This window comes from Acinonyx jubatus, chromosome C1, assembly GCF_027475565.1.
Source record: "Acinonyx jubatus isolate Ajub_Pintada_27869175 chromosome C1, VMU_Ajub_asm_v1.0, whole genome shotgun sequence".
In the NCBI taxonomy this organism is placed as follows: Eukaryota; Metazoa; Chordata; class Mammalia; order Carnivora; family Felidae; genus Acinonyx; species Acinonyx jubatus.
The window spans coordinates 124,824,844-124,843,509 of record NC_069381.1 but is presented as its reverse complement, the minus strand read 5'-3'; the positions used below and the strand labels follow the sequence as shown (position 1 = coordinate 124,843,509).

Here is an 18,666-nt window from a genome sequence, read left to right as displayed (position 1 = left end):
CCCTCCCAGTGCTGTAGGGCCCCTCCTGTCCCTGTGTACCTTGCGGATCCACCCCTGCACCCTCGCTAATACACCAGATCCCATCAAAGCAGCACCACAAGCCTGACAGTGTGCAAGTAGCCCAGACAAGGGCCACACCACTCCACAGTGAGTCCTGCTCCTGGGAGAGGGGAAGGTAAGGTATGCACCAGTCTGACTATGGCCCAGTGGTGGGCTGGGGGCAGACATCAGGTATGAGTGCGGCCCGGCCACCAACACAAGTTACTCCAGACAGCATAGGGGAAGTGCCCTGCAGTTCGGCGCCACTCCAGCGACTACCCAAAATGACGAAACGGAAGAATTCTCAAAAGAAACTCCAGGAAGTAGCGACAGCTAACAAATTGATCAAAAACGATTTAAGCAATATAATGGAACAAGAATTTAGAATAATAGTCATACAATTAATCGCTGGGCTTGAAAAAAGTATAGAGGACAGCAGCAGAGAATCTATTGCTACAGAGATGAGGAGACTAAGAAACAGTCATGAGGAGCTAAAAAATGCTATAAATGAGGTGCAAAGTCAAATGGAGACGACCGCAGCTTGGATTCAAGAGGCAGAGGAGAGAATAGATGAATTAGAAGATAAAATTATGGAAAAAGAGGAAGCTGAGAAAAAGAGATAAAAAAAACGAGAAGTATGAGGGGAGAATTAGAGAACTAAGTGATGCAATGAAACGTAACAATATCCGTATCATAGGAATTCCAGAAGAGGAAGAGAGAAAGGGGCTGAAGGTGTACTTGAAGAAATGATAGCTGAGACCTTCCCTGATCTGGGGAAGAAAAAGGCATTGAAATCCAAGAGGCACAGAGAACTCCCTTCAGACGTAACTTGAATCGACCTTCTGCACGACATATCATAGTGAAACTGGCAAAATACAAGGATAAAGAGAAAATTCTAAAAGCAGCCAGGGATAAACACGCTCTAACATATAGAGGGAGACCAATAAGACTAGTGGCAGATGTATCTACTGAAACTTGGCAGGCCAGAACGGAATGGCAGGAAATCTTCAGTGTAATGAACAGAAAAAATATGCAGCTGAGAATCCTTTATCCAGGAAGTCTGTCATTCAGAAGAGAAGGAGAGATAAAGGTCTTCCGAAACAAACAAAAACTGAAAGAATTCATCACCGCTAAACCAGCCCTACAAGAGATCTTAAGGGGGATTCTGTGAGTGAAATGTTGCAAGGACCACAAAGTACAAGAGACATCACTACAAGCCTGAAACCTACAGACATCACAGTGACTCTAAACCCATGTCTTTCTATGATAACAGTGAATGTAAATGGACTAAATGCTCCAACCAAAAGACATAGGGAATCAGAATGGAAACAAACCAAAACAAAACAAGACCCATCTATTTGCTGTCTACAAGAGACTCATTTTAGACCTGAGGACACCTTCAGATTGAGAGTGAAGGGATGGAGAACTATCTATCATGCTACTGGAAGTCAAAAGAAAGCTGGAGTAGCCATACTTATATCAGACAAACTAGACTTTTAAATTAAAGGCTGTAACCAGAGATGAAGAAGGGCATTATATAATAATTACAGGGACTATCCATCAGGAAGGGCTAACAATTATAAATGTCTATGTACCAAATACGGGAGCCCTCAAATATGTAAAACAATCACAAATGTAAGCAACCTTATTAATAAGAATGTGGTAATTGCAGGGGACTTTAATACCCCACTAAAGCATGGATAGATCATCTAGACACATGATCAAGAAAGAAACAAGGGCCCTGAATGATACATTGGATCAGATGGACTTGACAGATATATTTAGAACTCTGCATCCCAAAGCAACAGAATATACTTTCTTCTCGAGTGCACATGGAACATTTTCCAAGATAGATCACATACTGGGTCACAAAACAGCCCTTCATAGGTATAAAAGAATTGAGATCATACCATGCACACTTTGAGACCACAATGCTATGAAACTTGAAATCAACCACAGGAAAAAGTCTGGAAAACCTCCAAAAGCATGGAGGTTAAAGAACACCCTAGTAAAGAATGAATGAGTCAACCAGGCAATTAGAGAAGACATTAAAAAATATATGGAAACAAACGAAAATGAAAATACAACAATCCAAACGGTTTGGGATGCAGCGAAGGCAGTCCTGAGAGGAAAATACATTGCAATCCAGGCCTATCTCAAGAAACAAGAAAATCCCAAATACAGAATCTAACAGCACACCTAAAGGAAATAGAAGCAGAACAGCAAAGACACTCGAAACCCAGCCGAAGAAGAGAAATAATAAAGATGAGAGCAGAAAAAAAACAATATAGAATCTAACAAAACTGTAGAGCAGATCCATGAAACCAAGAGTTGGTTTTTTGAAAAAATAAACAAAATTGATAAACCTCTAGCCGGGCTTCTCGAAAAGAAAAGGGAGAGGACCCAAGTAGATAAAATCATGAATGAAAATGGAATTATTACAACCAGTCCCTCAGAAATACAAGCAATTATCAGGGAATATATGAAAAATTATATGCCAACAAAATGGACAACCCAGAAGAAATGGACAAATTCCTAAGCACCCACACCCTTCCAAAACTCAAACAGGAAGAAATAGAAAGCTTGAACAGACCAATAACCAGTGAAGAAATTGAATCAGTTATCAAAAATCTCCCAACAAATAAGAGTCCAGGACCAGATGGCTTCCCAGGGGAATTCTAGCAGACATTTAAAGCAGAGATAATACCTATCCTTCTCAAGCTGTTCCAAAAAATAGAAAGGGAAGGAAAACTTCCAGACTCATTCTATGAAGCCAGCATTACTTTGATTCCTAAACCAGACAGAGACCCAGTAAAAACAAGAGAACTACAGGCCAATATCCCTGATGAATATGGACGCAAAAATTCTCAATAAGATACTACCAAATGGAATTCAACAGCATATAAAAAGACTTATTCACCATGATCAAATGGGATTCATTCCTGGGCTGCAGGGCTGGTTCAACATTCACAAATCAATCAACGTGATACAACACATTAATAAAAGAAAAGATAACCATATGATCCTGTCAACCGAGGCAGAAACAGCATTTGACAAGATTCAGCATACTTTCTTAATAAAAACCCCCGGGAAAGTCAGGATAGAAGGAACATACTTAAACATCATAAAAGCCATTTATGAAAAGCCCACAGCGAATATCATCCTCAATGGGGAAAAACTGAGAGCTTTCCCCCTGAGATCAGGAACATGACAGGGATGTCCACTCTCACGGCTGTTGTTTAACATAGTGTTGGAAGTGCCAGCATTCGCAATCAGACAACAAAAGGAAATCAAAGGCATCAAAATTGGCAATGATGAAGTCAAGTTTTCACTTGTTGCAGATGACATGATATTATACCTGGGAAACCCGATAGACTCCACCAAAAGTCTGCTACAACTGATACATGAATTCAGCAAAGTCGCAGGATACAAAAATCAACGTACAGAAATCAGTTGCATTCTTATACACTAATAATGAAACAACAGAAAGACAAATAAAGAAACTGATCCCATTCACAATTGCACCAAGAAGCATGAAATACTAAGGAATAAACCTAACCAAAGATGTAAGAGATCTGTATGCTGAAAACTATAGAAAGCTTATGAAGGAAATTGAAGAAGATATAAAGAAATGGAAAAACATTCCGTGCTCATGGATTGGAGGAATAAATATTGTTTAAATGTCAATACTACCCAAAGCTACCTACACATTCAATGCAATCCCAATCAAAATTGCACCAGTATTCTTCTCAAAGCTAGAGCAAGCAATCCTAAAATTTGTATGGAACCACAAAAGACCCCACATAGCCAAAGTAATATTGAAGAGAAGACCAAAGCGGGAGGCATCACAATCCCAGACTTTAGCCTCTACTACAAAGTTGTCATCATCAAGACAGCATGGTATTAGCACAAAAACAGACACATAGACCAATGGAATAGAATAGGAACCCCAGTACTAGACCCACAAAAGTATGGCCAACTAATCTTTGACAAAGCAGGAAAGAATATCCAGTGGAAAAAAGACAGTCTCTTTAACAAATGGTGATGGCAGAACTGTACAGCAACATGCAGAAGGATAAAACTAGACCATTTTCTCACACCATTCACAAAAATAAACTGAAAATGGTAAAGGACCTGAATGTGAGACAGGAAACCATCAAAACCCTAGAGGAGAAAGCAGGAAAAGACCTCTCTGACCTCAGCCGCAGCAATTTCTTACTTGACACATCCACAAAGGCAAGGGAATTAAAAGCAAAAATGAACTATTGGGACCTCATGAAGATAAAAAGCTTCTGCACTGCAAAGGAAACAACCAACAAAACTAAAAGGCAACCAACGGAATGGGAAAAGATATTTGCAAATGACATATCGGACAAAGTTCGTATCCAAAATCTATAAAGAGCTCACCAAACTCCACACCCAAAAAACAAATAACCTAGTCAAGAAATGGGCAGAAAACATGAGTAGACACTTCTCTAAAGAAGATATCCAGATGGCCAACAGGCACATGAAAAGATTCTTAACGTCGCTCCTCATCAGGGAAATACAAATCAAAACCACACTTAGATACCACCTCATACCAGTCAGAGTGGCTAAAATTAACAAATCAGGAGACTGTAGATGCTGGCAAGGATGTGGATAAACGGGAACCCTCTTGCACTGTTGGTGGGAATGCAGACTGGTGCAGCCGCTCTGGAAAACAGTGGTGAGGTTCCTCACAAAATTAAAAATAGATCTACCCTACGACCCAGCAATAGCACTGCTAGGAATTTACCCAAGGGATACAGGAGTGCTGATGCATAGTGGCACTTGTATCCCAATGTTTGTTTATAGCAGCACTTTCAACAATAGCCAAATTGTGGAAAGAGCCTAAATGTCCAACAACTGTTGAATGGATAAAGAAATTGTGGTTTATATACACAATGGAATAGTATGTGGCAATGAGAGCGAATGAAATCTGGCCTTTTGTAGCAACGTGGATGGAACTGGAGATTGTTATGCTTAGTGAAGTAAGTCATACAGAGAAAGAGAGATAGCATATGTTTTCACTGTTAGGTGGATCCTGAGAAACTTAGCAGAAGACCATGGGGAAGGGAAGGAGAAAAAAAAAAAAGAGTTTGGAGAGGGGTGGAGCCAAAACATAAGAGACTGTTAAAAACTGAGAACAAACTGAGGGTTGATGGGGGTTGGGAGGGAGGGGAGGGTGGGTGATGGGTATTGAGGAGGGCACCTGTTGGGATGAGCACTGGGTATTGTATGGAAACAATTTGAAAATAAATTTCATATTTAAAAGAAAAAAGATAGAGTTGGCCAACTTTTTCTATTAAGGGCCAGATTGTAAATATTTTAGACTTTCCATGCCATACAGTCTCTTTTTCTACTACTTAACTCAGTCTTCGTCACACAAAAGTAGCCATTAATAATATGCAAATGAATGAGCTGGACTGTATTCCAGTAAAACTTCTTTTATGGAAATCATTGATAAGCCAAATATGGCCAATGGACAAACTCTAGTTTTAAAGAAGTCACAATTCTCATTTTAGGGATGCCTGGGGGCTCAGTCAGTTAAGCGTCTGACTGACCCAGCTTATGATCTTGGGATTTGTGAGTTCAAGTCCGCATTGGACTCTCTGCTGACAGCTTGGAGCCTGGAGCCTGCTTCAGCTTATGTGTCTCCCTCTCTTTCTTCCCCTTCCACAGTAGAACTCTGCCTCTCTCTCAAAAATAAATAAAGTTTAAAAAAAATTCAAGGGACGTCTGAGTGGCTCGGTCGCTTAAGCGTGCGTCTTCGGCTCAGGTCTTGATCTCAGGGTCGGTGATTTCGAGCCCTGCGTCCGACTCTATGCTGACAGCTCAGAGCCTGGAGCCTGTTTCAGATACTGTGTCTCCCTCTCTCTCTGCCCCTCCTCTACTCACGCTCTGTTTTTGTTTCTCTCAAAAATAAATAAGCATTAAAAAAAAATTCTCATTTTAATGGTGAAGAACTGAGTTTTCATGTGGATTATAATCCAGAAAATAGTACTCAAAGAATTTCTGGATTATCTGAATAACTACTGTACATCAGTTATGTGTATATTTGGTGTTGTGTTTTGCATTTAGGATTGAATGGGCATCTTTCCTCTGCACACACGACAAATACTTGTTATTGTGAAATGGTGAATGAGTAGAGGCTTTTTACAATAGTTGGAATAGAGAAAAGTGTAATTAGTAATTATGATAGTCAATATGAAGTAAAGAATTTCTTTTCTTCTTAATCATAGCCACAGTCATATAGCTATTTAATACAGATGTCAATAAAACCTCAGAGCTGACTTGATCTTTAGGCAATAGAGCCTACAGTGTTTCGAAATCACTCTTACTTAAAATTGACGTTCGATTTTGTGACAAAGCCTGATGTTGCTTTCCCCAGTCTCTTTTTCCCTTTTCCCTCATATAAGAGGGAGGGTGTGTGGGGTGGTCTATGTGACCAGCTAAAGCACTCTTTTCCAAACTCCATTTAGAAGTCACTGGGTGGTGATTTTGGGAAAGCTTGTTAAAATACTGTCAATACATTTGGTAAGTGCCCTTTTGTCCTCTTCCTTTCTTTCTGCCTTAAACATTGCTCCCCAATCTGGAACTGTACCAGCTATCTTTTGACCTACCCTAAAGGAAAAGACAAGAAGAGTGTAGAGGTGGGACACTTTCATCTTGGCTCTTGCTCCAGTGTGGACTCACCTAACTCTAACCTTCCTGTTCAGGAAGGGGTGTGGTGGTGGGTGAGAAGGAAAATAGTCCTATTTTAGCTATTAGTATTTGGCTTTTTACTATGTTCAGCTGGACTCATTTCTTTCTTTCTTTCTTTCTTTCTTTCTTTCTTTCTTTCTTTCTTTCTTTCTTTTTCTTTTCTTTTCTTTTCTTTTCTTTTCTTTTCTTTTCTTTTCTTTTCTTTTTTCTTTTCTTTTCTTTCCTTCCTTCCTTCCTTCCTTCCTTCCTTCCTTCCTTCCTTCCTTCCTTCCTTCCTTTCTTTCTTTCTTTCTATAATTTATTGTCAAATTGGCTTACATACAACACCCGGTGCTCATCCCAATAGGTGCCCTCCTCAATGCTCATCACCCATTTTCCCCTCTCCCCCTCCCCCCATCAACCCCAGTTTGTTCTCTGTATTTAAGAGTCTCGCAGTTTGCCTCCCTCCCTCTCTGTTTGTAACTGTATTTCCCCCTTCCCTTCCCCCATGGTCTTCTGTTAAGTTTCTCAAGATTCACATATGTGGACTCAATTCTCTATCCTTAAAAAAGTAAATTGAAACAATATAATAGATAATGGGTTCTTTCTATTTTGTGATCTATTCTTAGTTTTGGTAAATATGTTCTCGTCTATGAAATACTTTCAGGTTTTATTAGCATAAAATTCAATAAATCCAAAACCAGGCAAAAAAAATGAATTCATAAATAAAGGTTAATGTTCTATTATACTGTGAGAGAGGCTCTCAATTTGTAATAAAGTGTTTAACTTATTTCTCTATCTACCTGTCAACATTTAAATATCACTGATGCACATGTCTTTACTAACAAAGCAATTTTGGTACTATGAATCATTTTTACTACTTATAAAATCACTTTAGACTAGATCAAGCAGAACTGACTTACTCCTTAGCTCCTTTGTATATTTTTGTTTATAACTCTAATATATTCTAATGAATGTCTAATTAAGCCCTAAAATTTTTTCACTAATTGCTATAGGAATAATGAACTTTTTTGATCTGAAATTTTATGAACAAAAATAAAATAATTTGTAAAAGCTAATATGTGACATAATGGCCCAGTGGGAGTTATTATACATCCTGAAACAAAAATAATTCTCTCAAAACAGCTGATACACACCTTTTCTTTTTTAAACCACCTAAGAGGATGCAGAAAATTTTTCCAGTTTTGCTCTTATTAGTAAAAGTTATGGGACTATTTTATGCTAATGAAGTCAGACTAATGAAGCATAATATTTTCAAGATATTATCAAGCATTAGGGACTAGTTTAATTTTTCTTTTTAATGTTCATGAACAGAAAAAGCATTTCTTTTTAAGAACACACTTGGCTTTTGGTATACACAAAGGATTTGTTCATATTACCCCACATCTTTTAGGTATCTTTTATACCCTTTCTGTATGACTGGTATTTCATAATGGGTAAAAAAACTATAAGAAAACAAGATACTGAATGTCATTTTAACTTGGTTTTCAAAGTCATAACATATGCAGCAGATGTGGGTTGCTTCACCTGAACGTTTTCTCCTCTTCCTTCCCTACCAGCAGACTCTAGAATTCTTTTTCTTTTTAAATTTTTTTTAATGTTTATTTAGTTTTGAGAGAAAAAGAGACAGAGAGCCAGCAGCTGAGGGGCAGAGAGAGAGGGAGACACAGAATCTGAAGCAGGCTCCAAGCTGTCAGCACAGAGCCTGACCCAGGGCTTGAACTCATGAACTGTGAGATCATGTCCTGAGCCAAAGTCAGGGGCTTAACTGAGTGAGCCATGCAGGCACCCCAAGGCTGTAGAATTCTTTAAGTATAGTTTCCATATTCTTTTTTTTTTAAGTTTTTATTTATTTTGTGAGAAGGAAAGGGCACAAACAGAAGAGGGGGATGGGGAGAGAGAACCCAAGTAGGTAGGCTCTACACTGTCAGCTCAGAGCCCAATGCTGGGCTTGAACTCCTAAACCATGAGGTCATGAACTGAGCTGAAATCAGGAGTTGGAGGCTTAACTGACTGAGCCACCCAGACTGCCAACTTTCCATGTGCTTCTGAACATCAGTGGGTAAGGACAAATTGTCTGGAGCTATTTATATAGGATAACAGAATAGAAAGATGACATGAGTGGGCTATGGAATTAAGCACCCTGGAACCATCCCACTCCTGGATTTCGTGTTATGTATTATGTGATCTTTTAATTATTTTTAGTGATTAAGCCATTTTGAGTTGAGTTTCTGTTCTTGCATTGCATCCTAAAGGAAACTGTTTATGAAACCAGTTTTTAAAGTCAATCACATTTTCTTCCATTTTTAATGGCGAAATTTGAAGCTACTGTCCTCTGTAACTCCCCTATTGTCATAGACTCTAAGTCTAAAGTTCTTTCTTGGCCAGCAAGAAAGTGGGACACAGGATTAAAATGGGAGAGATGGCTAATGTCTGGGAAAAGACAAGAGCCTTGAATAAGGGTTCTTGCCCCATATTTATTAAGGTCAGAAGACTCACAAACATGACAGGTGTGCACAAAGAGACAATGAATCTGTGAACATTAATTCATGGCATGAGGGAAAGGGGGTTTTGAAGATACACAGTGTTTGGGGTTTGGGTCAGTATAAAACAAAATCCTGGAGCTGGGTAGATGGACAGATGGTTGTTAATGGCAGACAGGAGGCGCTGTGTTTGTTTATCTTAGCTAGCCTAGAGGATAAAACAGATAGGGCAAATAACCTCAGGGTTAACAAGGCACCTTTTCTTTTGCTAATCAGTTCTGGACAGCTTCACCTGCAGTGCAGTCTATAGCCCCAAATACTTGTTCACCTAATTTGGACCTTCTTCCTGTGAAAGCAGCAGCTTTCTGCTCTAGTACTAAATTGGGGGGTGTTTTTGCCTTGAATACCTAATCTTGCTTACCTCATATATTGTATTGTATTGAGGGCCTTTTCCCCTCCCTCTCTATCCTAGGGGATTTTGCCCCTCCCTACTTTATTTTGGGGGTCTTACCCTGTTTACCCAAGCTTGGGAGACAGAACCCCAAGTAGGTAGGCTCTGCACTGTCAGCTCTATGGCTTTGTAATTCTTTATGCCTTGGTAACTAATGCATTGGTATAAGCCCAGGGAATTTCTCAGCTTATTCCCCACACCCTATATCCATTGTCAGTATTTAGTTACTGACAATAAACATAGTTATTTGTTGAATGTAGTTATTTGTTGAATTTACCACCAGCAAAACAGTAATAAAATTTTTGTACTCTCTTACCTCATTTGATCACAGCTCAGCTTACATGCCTTAGTCATTTCCTAAAACAGATGAGACTAAGAAGCTGGATATAGAGATCTAGGATATATTTAATCATGTACTTGCAAATAAAAGCACTGCTTTAAGCTTTTACAGAAATTCGGCAGACTGATGTGACATGCAACCAAAATAAATTCTGTTGTTTTATAGTTATAATTTTAAACAGAAAAATCTGACCCAAGGATAAGAATCACAGACTCAGATCAATTGTTTAAATAACTCCTTTAGAAATTTTATTTTATTTTATCTTAGTTTACTTTATTTTATTATATTTAGAGCTTACTTAGCTTTAGTTTCAGATATCAACATGCATAGTATGTCATAATAACTTCAGGATATCCAGGGGAAAAAAATGTCCAAATAGAGATTTTAAATGTGAATCTGGAATGTATACTAAAAGCCATAGGTACAGATTTAGGACTCATATGGGTGGCACCTAAAACTAGGAGAATGGATGATACCTTTGGAATAGAAGTAGAGCATAAAGAGAAAATGACTATAAAGGTTGAACACTGAACAGGGTGAGAGAGGTGGAGGCACAGAGAAAAGCGACATGAGAGCTAGGAGGAGAGTCAGGAGCAGCTGGGAAGCCCAGGAGAGTTTTTTCAGTCAGTGGTTGTTTATTCCAGACATGTATAAAGAGGCCAAGCTAGATGAGAGCTGAACTGGAAGATTTTCTGACTATACACATTTGTCATTTGCCAAAGCAATGGAAAACCAGGATTAAAAAAAAAAATATTCAACCTAAATTTTTCCTTTTCTTTTTCATCATGTTATAGTGGTATATTGTGCACTTTTGGGATTTTACACGAGGTTAAGATAGGTTAAATCTTATGTTATTATTTGTGACACACACACACACACACATACATATATACACATACGTAAACAGAATATTTCTAAAAGGCTCACAATAAATTGATAACTTTGTTTCCTTCAGAGCAGCTAATACCTGGGACATCCTTGAGGAATAGGGATTGGGGAGAGACTTTCCACTTCTATACCTCTTGAATCATGTACATATGAATGTATCCCCTGTTCAAAAAATAAATAATATTAAAGCTAAACAAAATAAAGGCCATTTTATTATGTTGAACTTTTACAGTTATGGGAAAAGTATTTTAAGACATTGCTGTGGCTGGATAAAGTATTATGACTTGATCTGAATCCGTTGTCCCTGTAGCTTTGTCTCTGGGGAGAGTGGGTGGAGTTTGGGTTCAAGTTACATTAAGTTAACACTGGTCAAGTATACATACTAAAGCATTATATGGTATATATAATATGGTTTAGTATGTAAATGGTTGATACCTGTTAAAGGACAGATTGCATATAAATATCCGGAAGGTCAATATTTTCCCAGAGGAAATAGCCCACTTCTGAGGTTGAAGTATGCATGGTAGTTGACTAAGCAGCTCTTGTGTTCAGGTACGAAGTCTTGAATTCTGTACTTATAAATCCAAACGTCTTACATGTGTTCATCTTACATATGTTCACCTCACTGAATTGTCAGTGTTATCAAAATAGTCTCTTACTGTTCTCTTGCTGCAGTGCTACCAAAATATTCTTTTGCTGTTTTCTTTTTACAGACATGATATATTCAAGAAATATGGGTGTTATAAAAAAAAGGTGGATTTTTTTAATATAAAGAAGTTGGAGAAACGCTTAAACACAAATTGTTCAGTTCTGTGAGTCTTAGATTAGAAATTTAGCTGGTGCGTCAAATGATCCTCAGAAAAGTATAATGCTGTTCAGCTTTCTCTTTTCTAGCTGTATAAAAATTTGGGTTAAAAATAGCAAACACTGAGCATGTGCATCCAAAGATATAGTTGCTGCAAACACTGGAATATATATGTCTTGATACTGTAAGTGGATGATTAATGTAAGGAGCCTGAAGGTTTTGGAAACAACTCAGTGAAATGAAAAGTTGCTTTTTGATGTCTGTAGCCAAGCTTAATAAATTATAATTCAAGCAATTAACATGAATTTGGAACAAAATATTATTTATTTTTTTGTAACATTGGAAAACTGAACTGTTTATAAAATTCAGTTAGAATTATATAGCTGTTGGCACATCAAACCAGCCTTGGCGAATACAATAGATATTCTTTAAAGAAGGAAATTTTCTTTTTAGTTGTAGGTTAAAGTCCCTGTTACTTGGATTGTGTTTGACATTTCCCAATGGGAGAAAGAGCTGGTAACTGTGGGTACCTGTGTATAGATTTCAATGGGTAACTGTGGTGATGGGTAGCCTTTCGATTACAAGGTAGACTTTTGTTTCAATCAAATGTGTAAAATTTCTACGAAGTGAGAAATTTTATTAGCCATATTTCCCCTTTTTAAATTATGGTAGCACATTGAAGTCTCCATCAGTCAGCTTTCTTGTTTTCTTTTGCACTATTGACTTTTTGCCCACTGTTCAGGTTTCCAACATGTTCTGTAGGTACTACCCTATTTTTATTTTTATTGTTATATTTTTTTTAAACTTTACAACGTTTATTTATTTTTGGGACAGAGAGAGACAGAGCATGAACGGGGGAGGGGCAGAGAGAGAGGGAGACACAGAATCGGAAATAGTCTCCAGGCTCCGAGCCATCAGCCCAGAGCCTGACGCGGGGCTCGAACTCACGGACCGCGAGATCGTGACCTGGCTGAAGTCGGACGCCCAACCGACTGCGCCACCCAGGCGCCCCTATTGTTATTTTTGATACCAGAGTTTTTGATTACTCTGTATCTGTTGCCTCCATTGTTTACTGCCCACCATCTTCTTTACCACTTTTACATAATGCTTACAAGTGAGCTCCTGGTAACTTTTAATGATGGCCTTTTAGCCCTCATCCTTTGCAACATCTTTGTGACATTTGGACACTGTTAACCATTTACTCTTCTGAATGTTTCCCTGGGCTTCTTAGACCCTGATCCTTATTCTCCAACTCTTTGAGTACTTCTCTTACTTCACTTTATTTATTTATTTATTTCTAAATGAGAATGTTTCCCAAGGTTCTAGCCATGAAAAACTCATCTCCATATTTTTACAATTTACACATGAGAACCCAATTCACTTCTTTTTGCTTTATGATCATCTTCATGTACAACTACTTTCTCATTTTTTAAATGTTTATTTATTTATTTTGAAAGGGGAGGGTGCACACAAGGAGGGGAGGAACAGAAGGAGAAGGAGAGAGAGAACCCCAAACAAGCTCCACACTGTGAGAACAGAGCCCTGCGTGGGGCTCCATCTCATGAACCGTGACATCATGACCTTAGCTGAAATCAAGAGTCATATGTTTAACTGACTGAGCCACCCAGGTGCCCCCTTACTCATTTTTATTTATTCTCTTGACTTGATTCTCAAGTTCCTCATCCATACTTCTACCTGCCTGCTAGATATTACTCATAGGATCAGTAAGATATTTAATGAGTTATTTGTACTATTTTATCTTAAAACAAAACAAAAAAACTTTTGTGGACCTTAGTTTTCTTGCCAACTACTACCATGTTTCTCTGTTCCCCTCTACAGGGTAATTACTTGAGATAGTAGTCTCTATTTATTCTCCTTGCTTCCTCTCCTTCTGTTCTCTCTTGAACCCACTTAAGGGAGGCTTTGGTCTCCTACCATTTTATCAGAGTTGCTCTTGTGAAATTAGTGATCTCTTGCCAAATCAAATGGTCAATTCTCAGATTTCGTTTTATTAGACCTTTTTAGTAGCATTTACTATAGTTGTTCATTCCTTCCTCGTGAGACAATTTCTTTATCTGCCTTCTAGGGTACCATATTCCTCTTGTATCTTTTTACATTACTAGACACTCCTTCTCAGTCCTTTTTCTGGATCCTTCTCCTCTTTGTACCCCTATATGTTGGAATGCTCCAGGGGACACCCTTAGTTCTCTCCTTCCTATATTTTTACTCCCTAGGTGATTTCATTCAGTCTCCTGATTTTTAAACGTCATCTATTTGGTATTCTGCTTTAGAATACTTTCTAGTGCCCCTTCTCCCTTGTTACCTCTCTAATTTTTCACTGGAGTCGCCATATAGAATACACATCACCCATTAAATTCATGCATATCAGGCATCATTGCTTACCAGATCTTTTCTGTCTTTTCTGTCTTTTCATCTTTTCATCTTCTCGTGTCTTCAATCTATGTTGAGGTGTGTTTATTGTTTGATGATTTTCTTAAGTATTTTTCCTCCTAGGGTTTACTTGTGTTTTGTTATCTTGGAGAGATTGGCTGGCTTCAAATATCTCTTTGCCATCTCTTACAAATAATGGGTATCTTGACTAGATATAAGATGCATTAATTCTCCTTTCTGTTCAAATAGCCTGGATTCTCCTCCATGGTTTTTTAGCTTCTGGTGTTGATGATGATAAGTCCATTGCCGGTCCTGGCTTTTCCATTTATGAATAATTGTTCTTTCTGTCTGAACACTTACAAGGGGTTTTTTTTCTTATTTTTTAGATTACTGCATTTTATAAGGATATGATCAGTAGATATTTGTCTTTTCTATCCAATGTGAAACTTAGTTACCCTTTCCAGTTATCCACCAGAGGTGTTTTGTCAACCTGAATAAAGTTTCTTTTATTATTTACTTGATAGTTGCCTCTACTTCGCATTGTGTCTTTTTTACTTTTGAACACCTATTTTTCACATATTTTCACATTTTTCTGGATTTATCCTTCAAGTATTTTCTCTTTTCTGTGCCTGTACATTTACTTAATTCTTTGCTCTGTGTTTTGAGATAATCCTTGCACTTCATCTCCCAGTCTACTTAAATAGATGTCAGTAATGATTTTTCTTTTTTTATGCATGTGCTCATTTTAATTTGAAAATTGTGACCTTAAGTTTTATGGTGTGTGTGTGTGTGATACATTAGAACTTACTTAAGTGCTCTAACAGTTGTTGTACAGGTGTTTATCTTTTCTGGCACTTCTTCTTTCAGTAGATACATGTTCTAATTATTCAGCCTTACTCTGCTCTTTCAAATGTTTGGGCCTGTCATGTTATCAGTTGTTTTTATATGATGGAAAATCATAGAAATCATGTCTGGAAATCATGTTTGCTTGCTGAACTGTTCTTAACAGCAGGAATCCCAGCAGTCAGAGTAGATATAGTGCCTAAAGTTTAAGGATGGTTAGCCTTCTAGAGATACCTAAAGGAAGCCTCATGTTCTCTAATGTACTCAACTGCCCTAGTTCCAAACTAGGGAATACTCTTCTGTCTCATGATAGGAAAATATAGCATATTCCAAGAGATTGGAAGTAATCTTAGCATTGGGGTCTTCAGATACCTACATGCAAAGTTATTTCAGTGATGTTCCTTTTCAATTAGCCCCCAACGGGACAATGTAACTGCAAACCAGTTTAAGCTGATGTTACTCCACTAGGGCCTTACGACGTCTCAGCAAGATGCTTAACTTAAGAAAGTTCAGGAACTTGGTGTTGGACATAGGGAAGAACAGGCCACAGTCAAGTTGTCATGTTTCAGAATACGTTGTATCCTCACTCATTCCAATGCCATTTACATTCTGATGATTCTCAAATTTATTGTATTTCCAGTCCCCTATTGTTCTCCTGATGCACATGTCCAGTTGCCTACTCAGCTGTTTGACTTGGCAGTCTAATGTATATCACAAAGGTTGCATGTCCAAATTGATCACACGACTGTCATTGTGAAACCTAATTTTTCCAAGTCTTTCTTACCTCGGTGAATGGCATTGCCACCATTTTTTACAGTTAATTCTCAAGTCAGTATCTTAAGATTCATTCTTGACTTTTCTCTCTTATTTTTACATCCCCATCCTATTAACCCACAAATCGTATTGGCTGTACTTTCAAAATGAACCAAACTTCTCACCACTTCCACCTCTACCACTCATCTATACATTGTTGTGTCTCTCCTGGTCTTTTGCTATTGCCTCCTGACTGCTCTCCGTTCTTCTGCTCTTGCCCTCTACAGTTTATTCTCTATAAGCCAGAGTAATCTTTTAAAAAGGTAAAACAGTGCTTCCTTCTAAAGGATTCTAAGAAAACCCAAATGCCATGTAATTGCTTAGGTGGCTCTCCATGCCAGAAGGCTCTCCCAACTGCCTTCCAACCTTATTTTCACCATTTTCCTAATTTAGCGCACATTAGGCAGATTACCTTCCATGTTCCTTAATTACATCATAACCATCTTATCTCAAGGCCCTTGTACTTGCTGCTCACTTTGTACTTGCTGATCACATTGTTTCTCAAACAAATTTTCTCATGATTCCCTTACTTGTTAAATTTGTCTTACTTAAATCTGTCTTCATACTGTCTTATTATAGAGACTGTTCCCTACCATTCTATAGAATAGATCCTTTCCTACATGCCTGTTCCTTCTTACCCTGTTTCAGTTTTTTTTTTCCTAGCACCTCTCACCACTTGAGCCATATGTGTATTTCATTGTCTTCTTCCAGTCACCCTCTATGAAGAAATGACTTTATAATTCACTACCTATCCCTAGCACTTACTAGGTAGGTAGTAGATACTTCATAAATAATACATACTTCAAGTGACATCTTTACCAAATTTGAGTTTCATTTAATTTTTTCTAAAATTTTTTAATGTTTATTTTTGAGAGAGAGAGAGAGACAGACTGTGAATGGGGGGAGGGGCAAAGAGAGAGGGAGACACAGAATCCGAAGCAGTCTCCAGTCTCTGAGCTGTCAGCATACAGTCTGACACAGGGCTCAAACTCAGGAAAGGCAAGATCATGACCTGAGCCAAAGTCAGACACCTTACTGATTGAGCTACCCAGGTACCCCCAGTTTCATTTTAAAATGAAAAAGTAGGTATACATGTGAATCTTTCTGGAAATAAATCATGTTTTTCAAGTTATTGTTTTTTAGTTCTTTACTTTTTAGACTTATTTGCAAAACATGTAATAAACTTTACTTTTAAGTATGTTTTAAATTTCAGTTCAAGTATTTGTATTTAATCTTTCTCTAAAAATACTTATTATGTAACCTGACTTTTTTTCTATGATCAAAATTCTATTTTGCCTGTGACTTATTTTTTGATAGTATATTCATTAACAAATTCCTAATTTGTTTTTTAAGTTAAAAGAAATCTTATAAAATTGCATAATGTTAAGACCACTGGGAATAAAGAAAGGAAAGAATAGAAATAGGGACTTTATTCCTTTCTAATTAGAATACTCCAGTGTTTTTAGGTTGCCTGTAACTCCTCTCAGTTAAGAGATTGGCTTTTCCCCATACGGTATACTCTCTGTCTCTAAGGGCCCCTCATGATCCTGACCATGCCTGCTTTTTGCTCTGCTTTTTCTTCTGCTTAAGATCTCAGCTTATGCCCCCTATCCTTAATTTTCAGTGTATAGAATTTACTTCTATAGATGAATAAAAAAGAATAGAAAAACTTTAACCAAATGATAGTAGAAACCAAAATTCAGCTTGAAAATAGGCTGAGCCTATATAATATAGCATATAGAATCATAGGTATAACATGCTAATATGTGGTTGAAATTTATTTTCTTGTACTTTAATACAGCATTCTTCTAATCTCTAGAGATTTATTGGTAAGATGGGAAGTCGTTGGTACAATCACTTGCCATTTTGTTCTCATTTTTGAAGGGTCATTATAGCTGTCTCGCTGGGTGGGCAGTGGGGAACAACATTTCTGAATCTCTGATCCTCCCACATAACCATATGCCATTGGCAGCTGGAGAGTCTTATAAACACCTCTCTGGCTTAGTACTTTAAAATTTGTAACTCTTTAAAACTGTTCTGTGGCAAGCTACTTAATCAAAACTTTTAAAATGGTTGGCTTTGTTAATGAAGATATTAACTTGGTTTTATTTTGATTTTTTTCCAGGTGTATGGTGGCTGATGAAGTAAGTGTTTTCATGATTTTTATGTCTTTTATAAAATTCCACAGCCTATTTTTAGTGTCTACTATTTACCATGTGCTCTCTGTCTTTCCTTATGATTCTATGTCTTATCTCTAGAGAGGAGAGGGGACAGATACAGAAATAATGAGAATGAATGTGTTGTGTATGTGTGTGTGTGCACACACTTGAAGCATGTTAGGTGCATGCTTGAAACATTAGTATTAAAATCAGTGATCCAAAATTTTATGTTGTTGGCAGAGAAACCATGAGTGTGCTATAAAAGTCAGCCCCAAGGAGCACCTGGGTGGCTTAGTCTGTTAAGCATCCAACTCTTGATTTCAGCTTATGTCATGGTTTCACCATTTGTGAGTTCAGGTTCCTCATCAGATTCTGGGCTCACAGCATGGAGCCTGCTTGGGATTCTCACTCTCTTTCTCTGCCCATTCCCTGCTTGCTTTCTCTTTATCTCTCTCTCAAAATAAATAAGCAAAAACCTAAAAAAATTAAAGTAGTATTTTATTATCATTAAAATTCTAATTTTTATTCAATTTGAAAAATGTGTTGCTGTTTTCATGATGCCCTTAAGAGTAATAGCAAAACGTAAACATTTTAAAGATAATAATGAAGAAAACATACTGAATTTTTAAAAAATATAAGTGGAAATATAAAAGATTCTGCCAATTAACTGTCTTAGCTTTAGTTACATATAGACTCACCAATGGCTTATCTCCACATTCTCTTCTTTAGTA

The 18,666-nt window shown here is 37.6% G+C and overlaps 1 protein-coding gene across 6 annotated transcripts in view; it reads left to right on the top strand.

Annotated features, from left to right (window-relative positions):
• The window catches only part of ZRANB3 (zinc finger RANBP2-type containing 3), a 306,588-nt gene that overhangs the window by 112,905 nt on the left and 175,017 nt on the right, over positions 1-18,666 (top strand). For all 6 annotated transcript variants that reach the window (XM_053214960.1, XM_027055893.2, XM_027055892.2 and 3 more), the window contains one exon: positions 17,902-17,920. In XM_053214960.1, the coding sequence (XP_053070935.1) occupies positions 17,902-17,920 (19 nt within the window). The remainder of the gene's footprint in view (positions 1-17,901; positions 17,921-18,666) is intronic.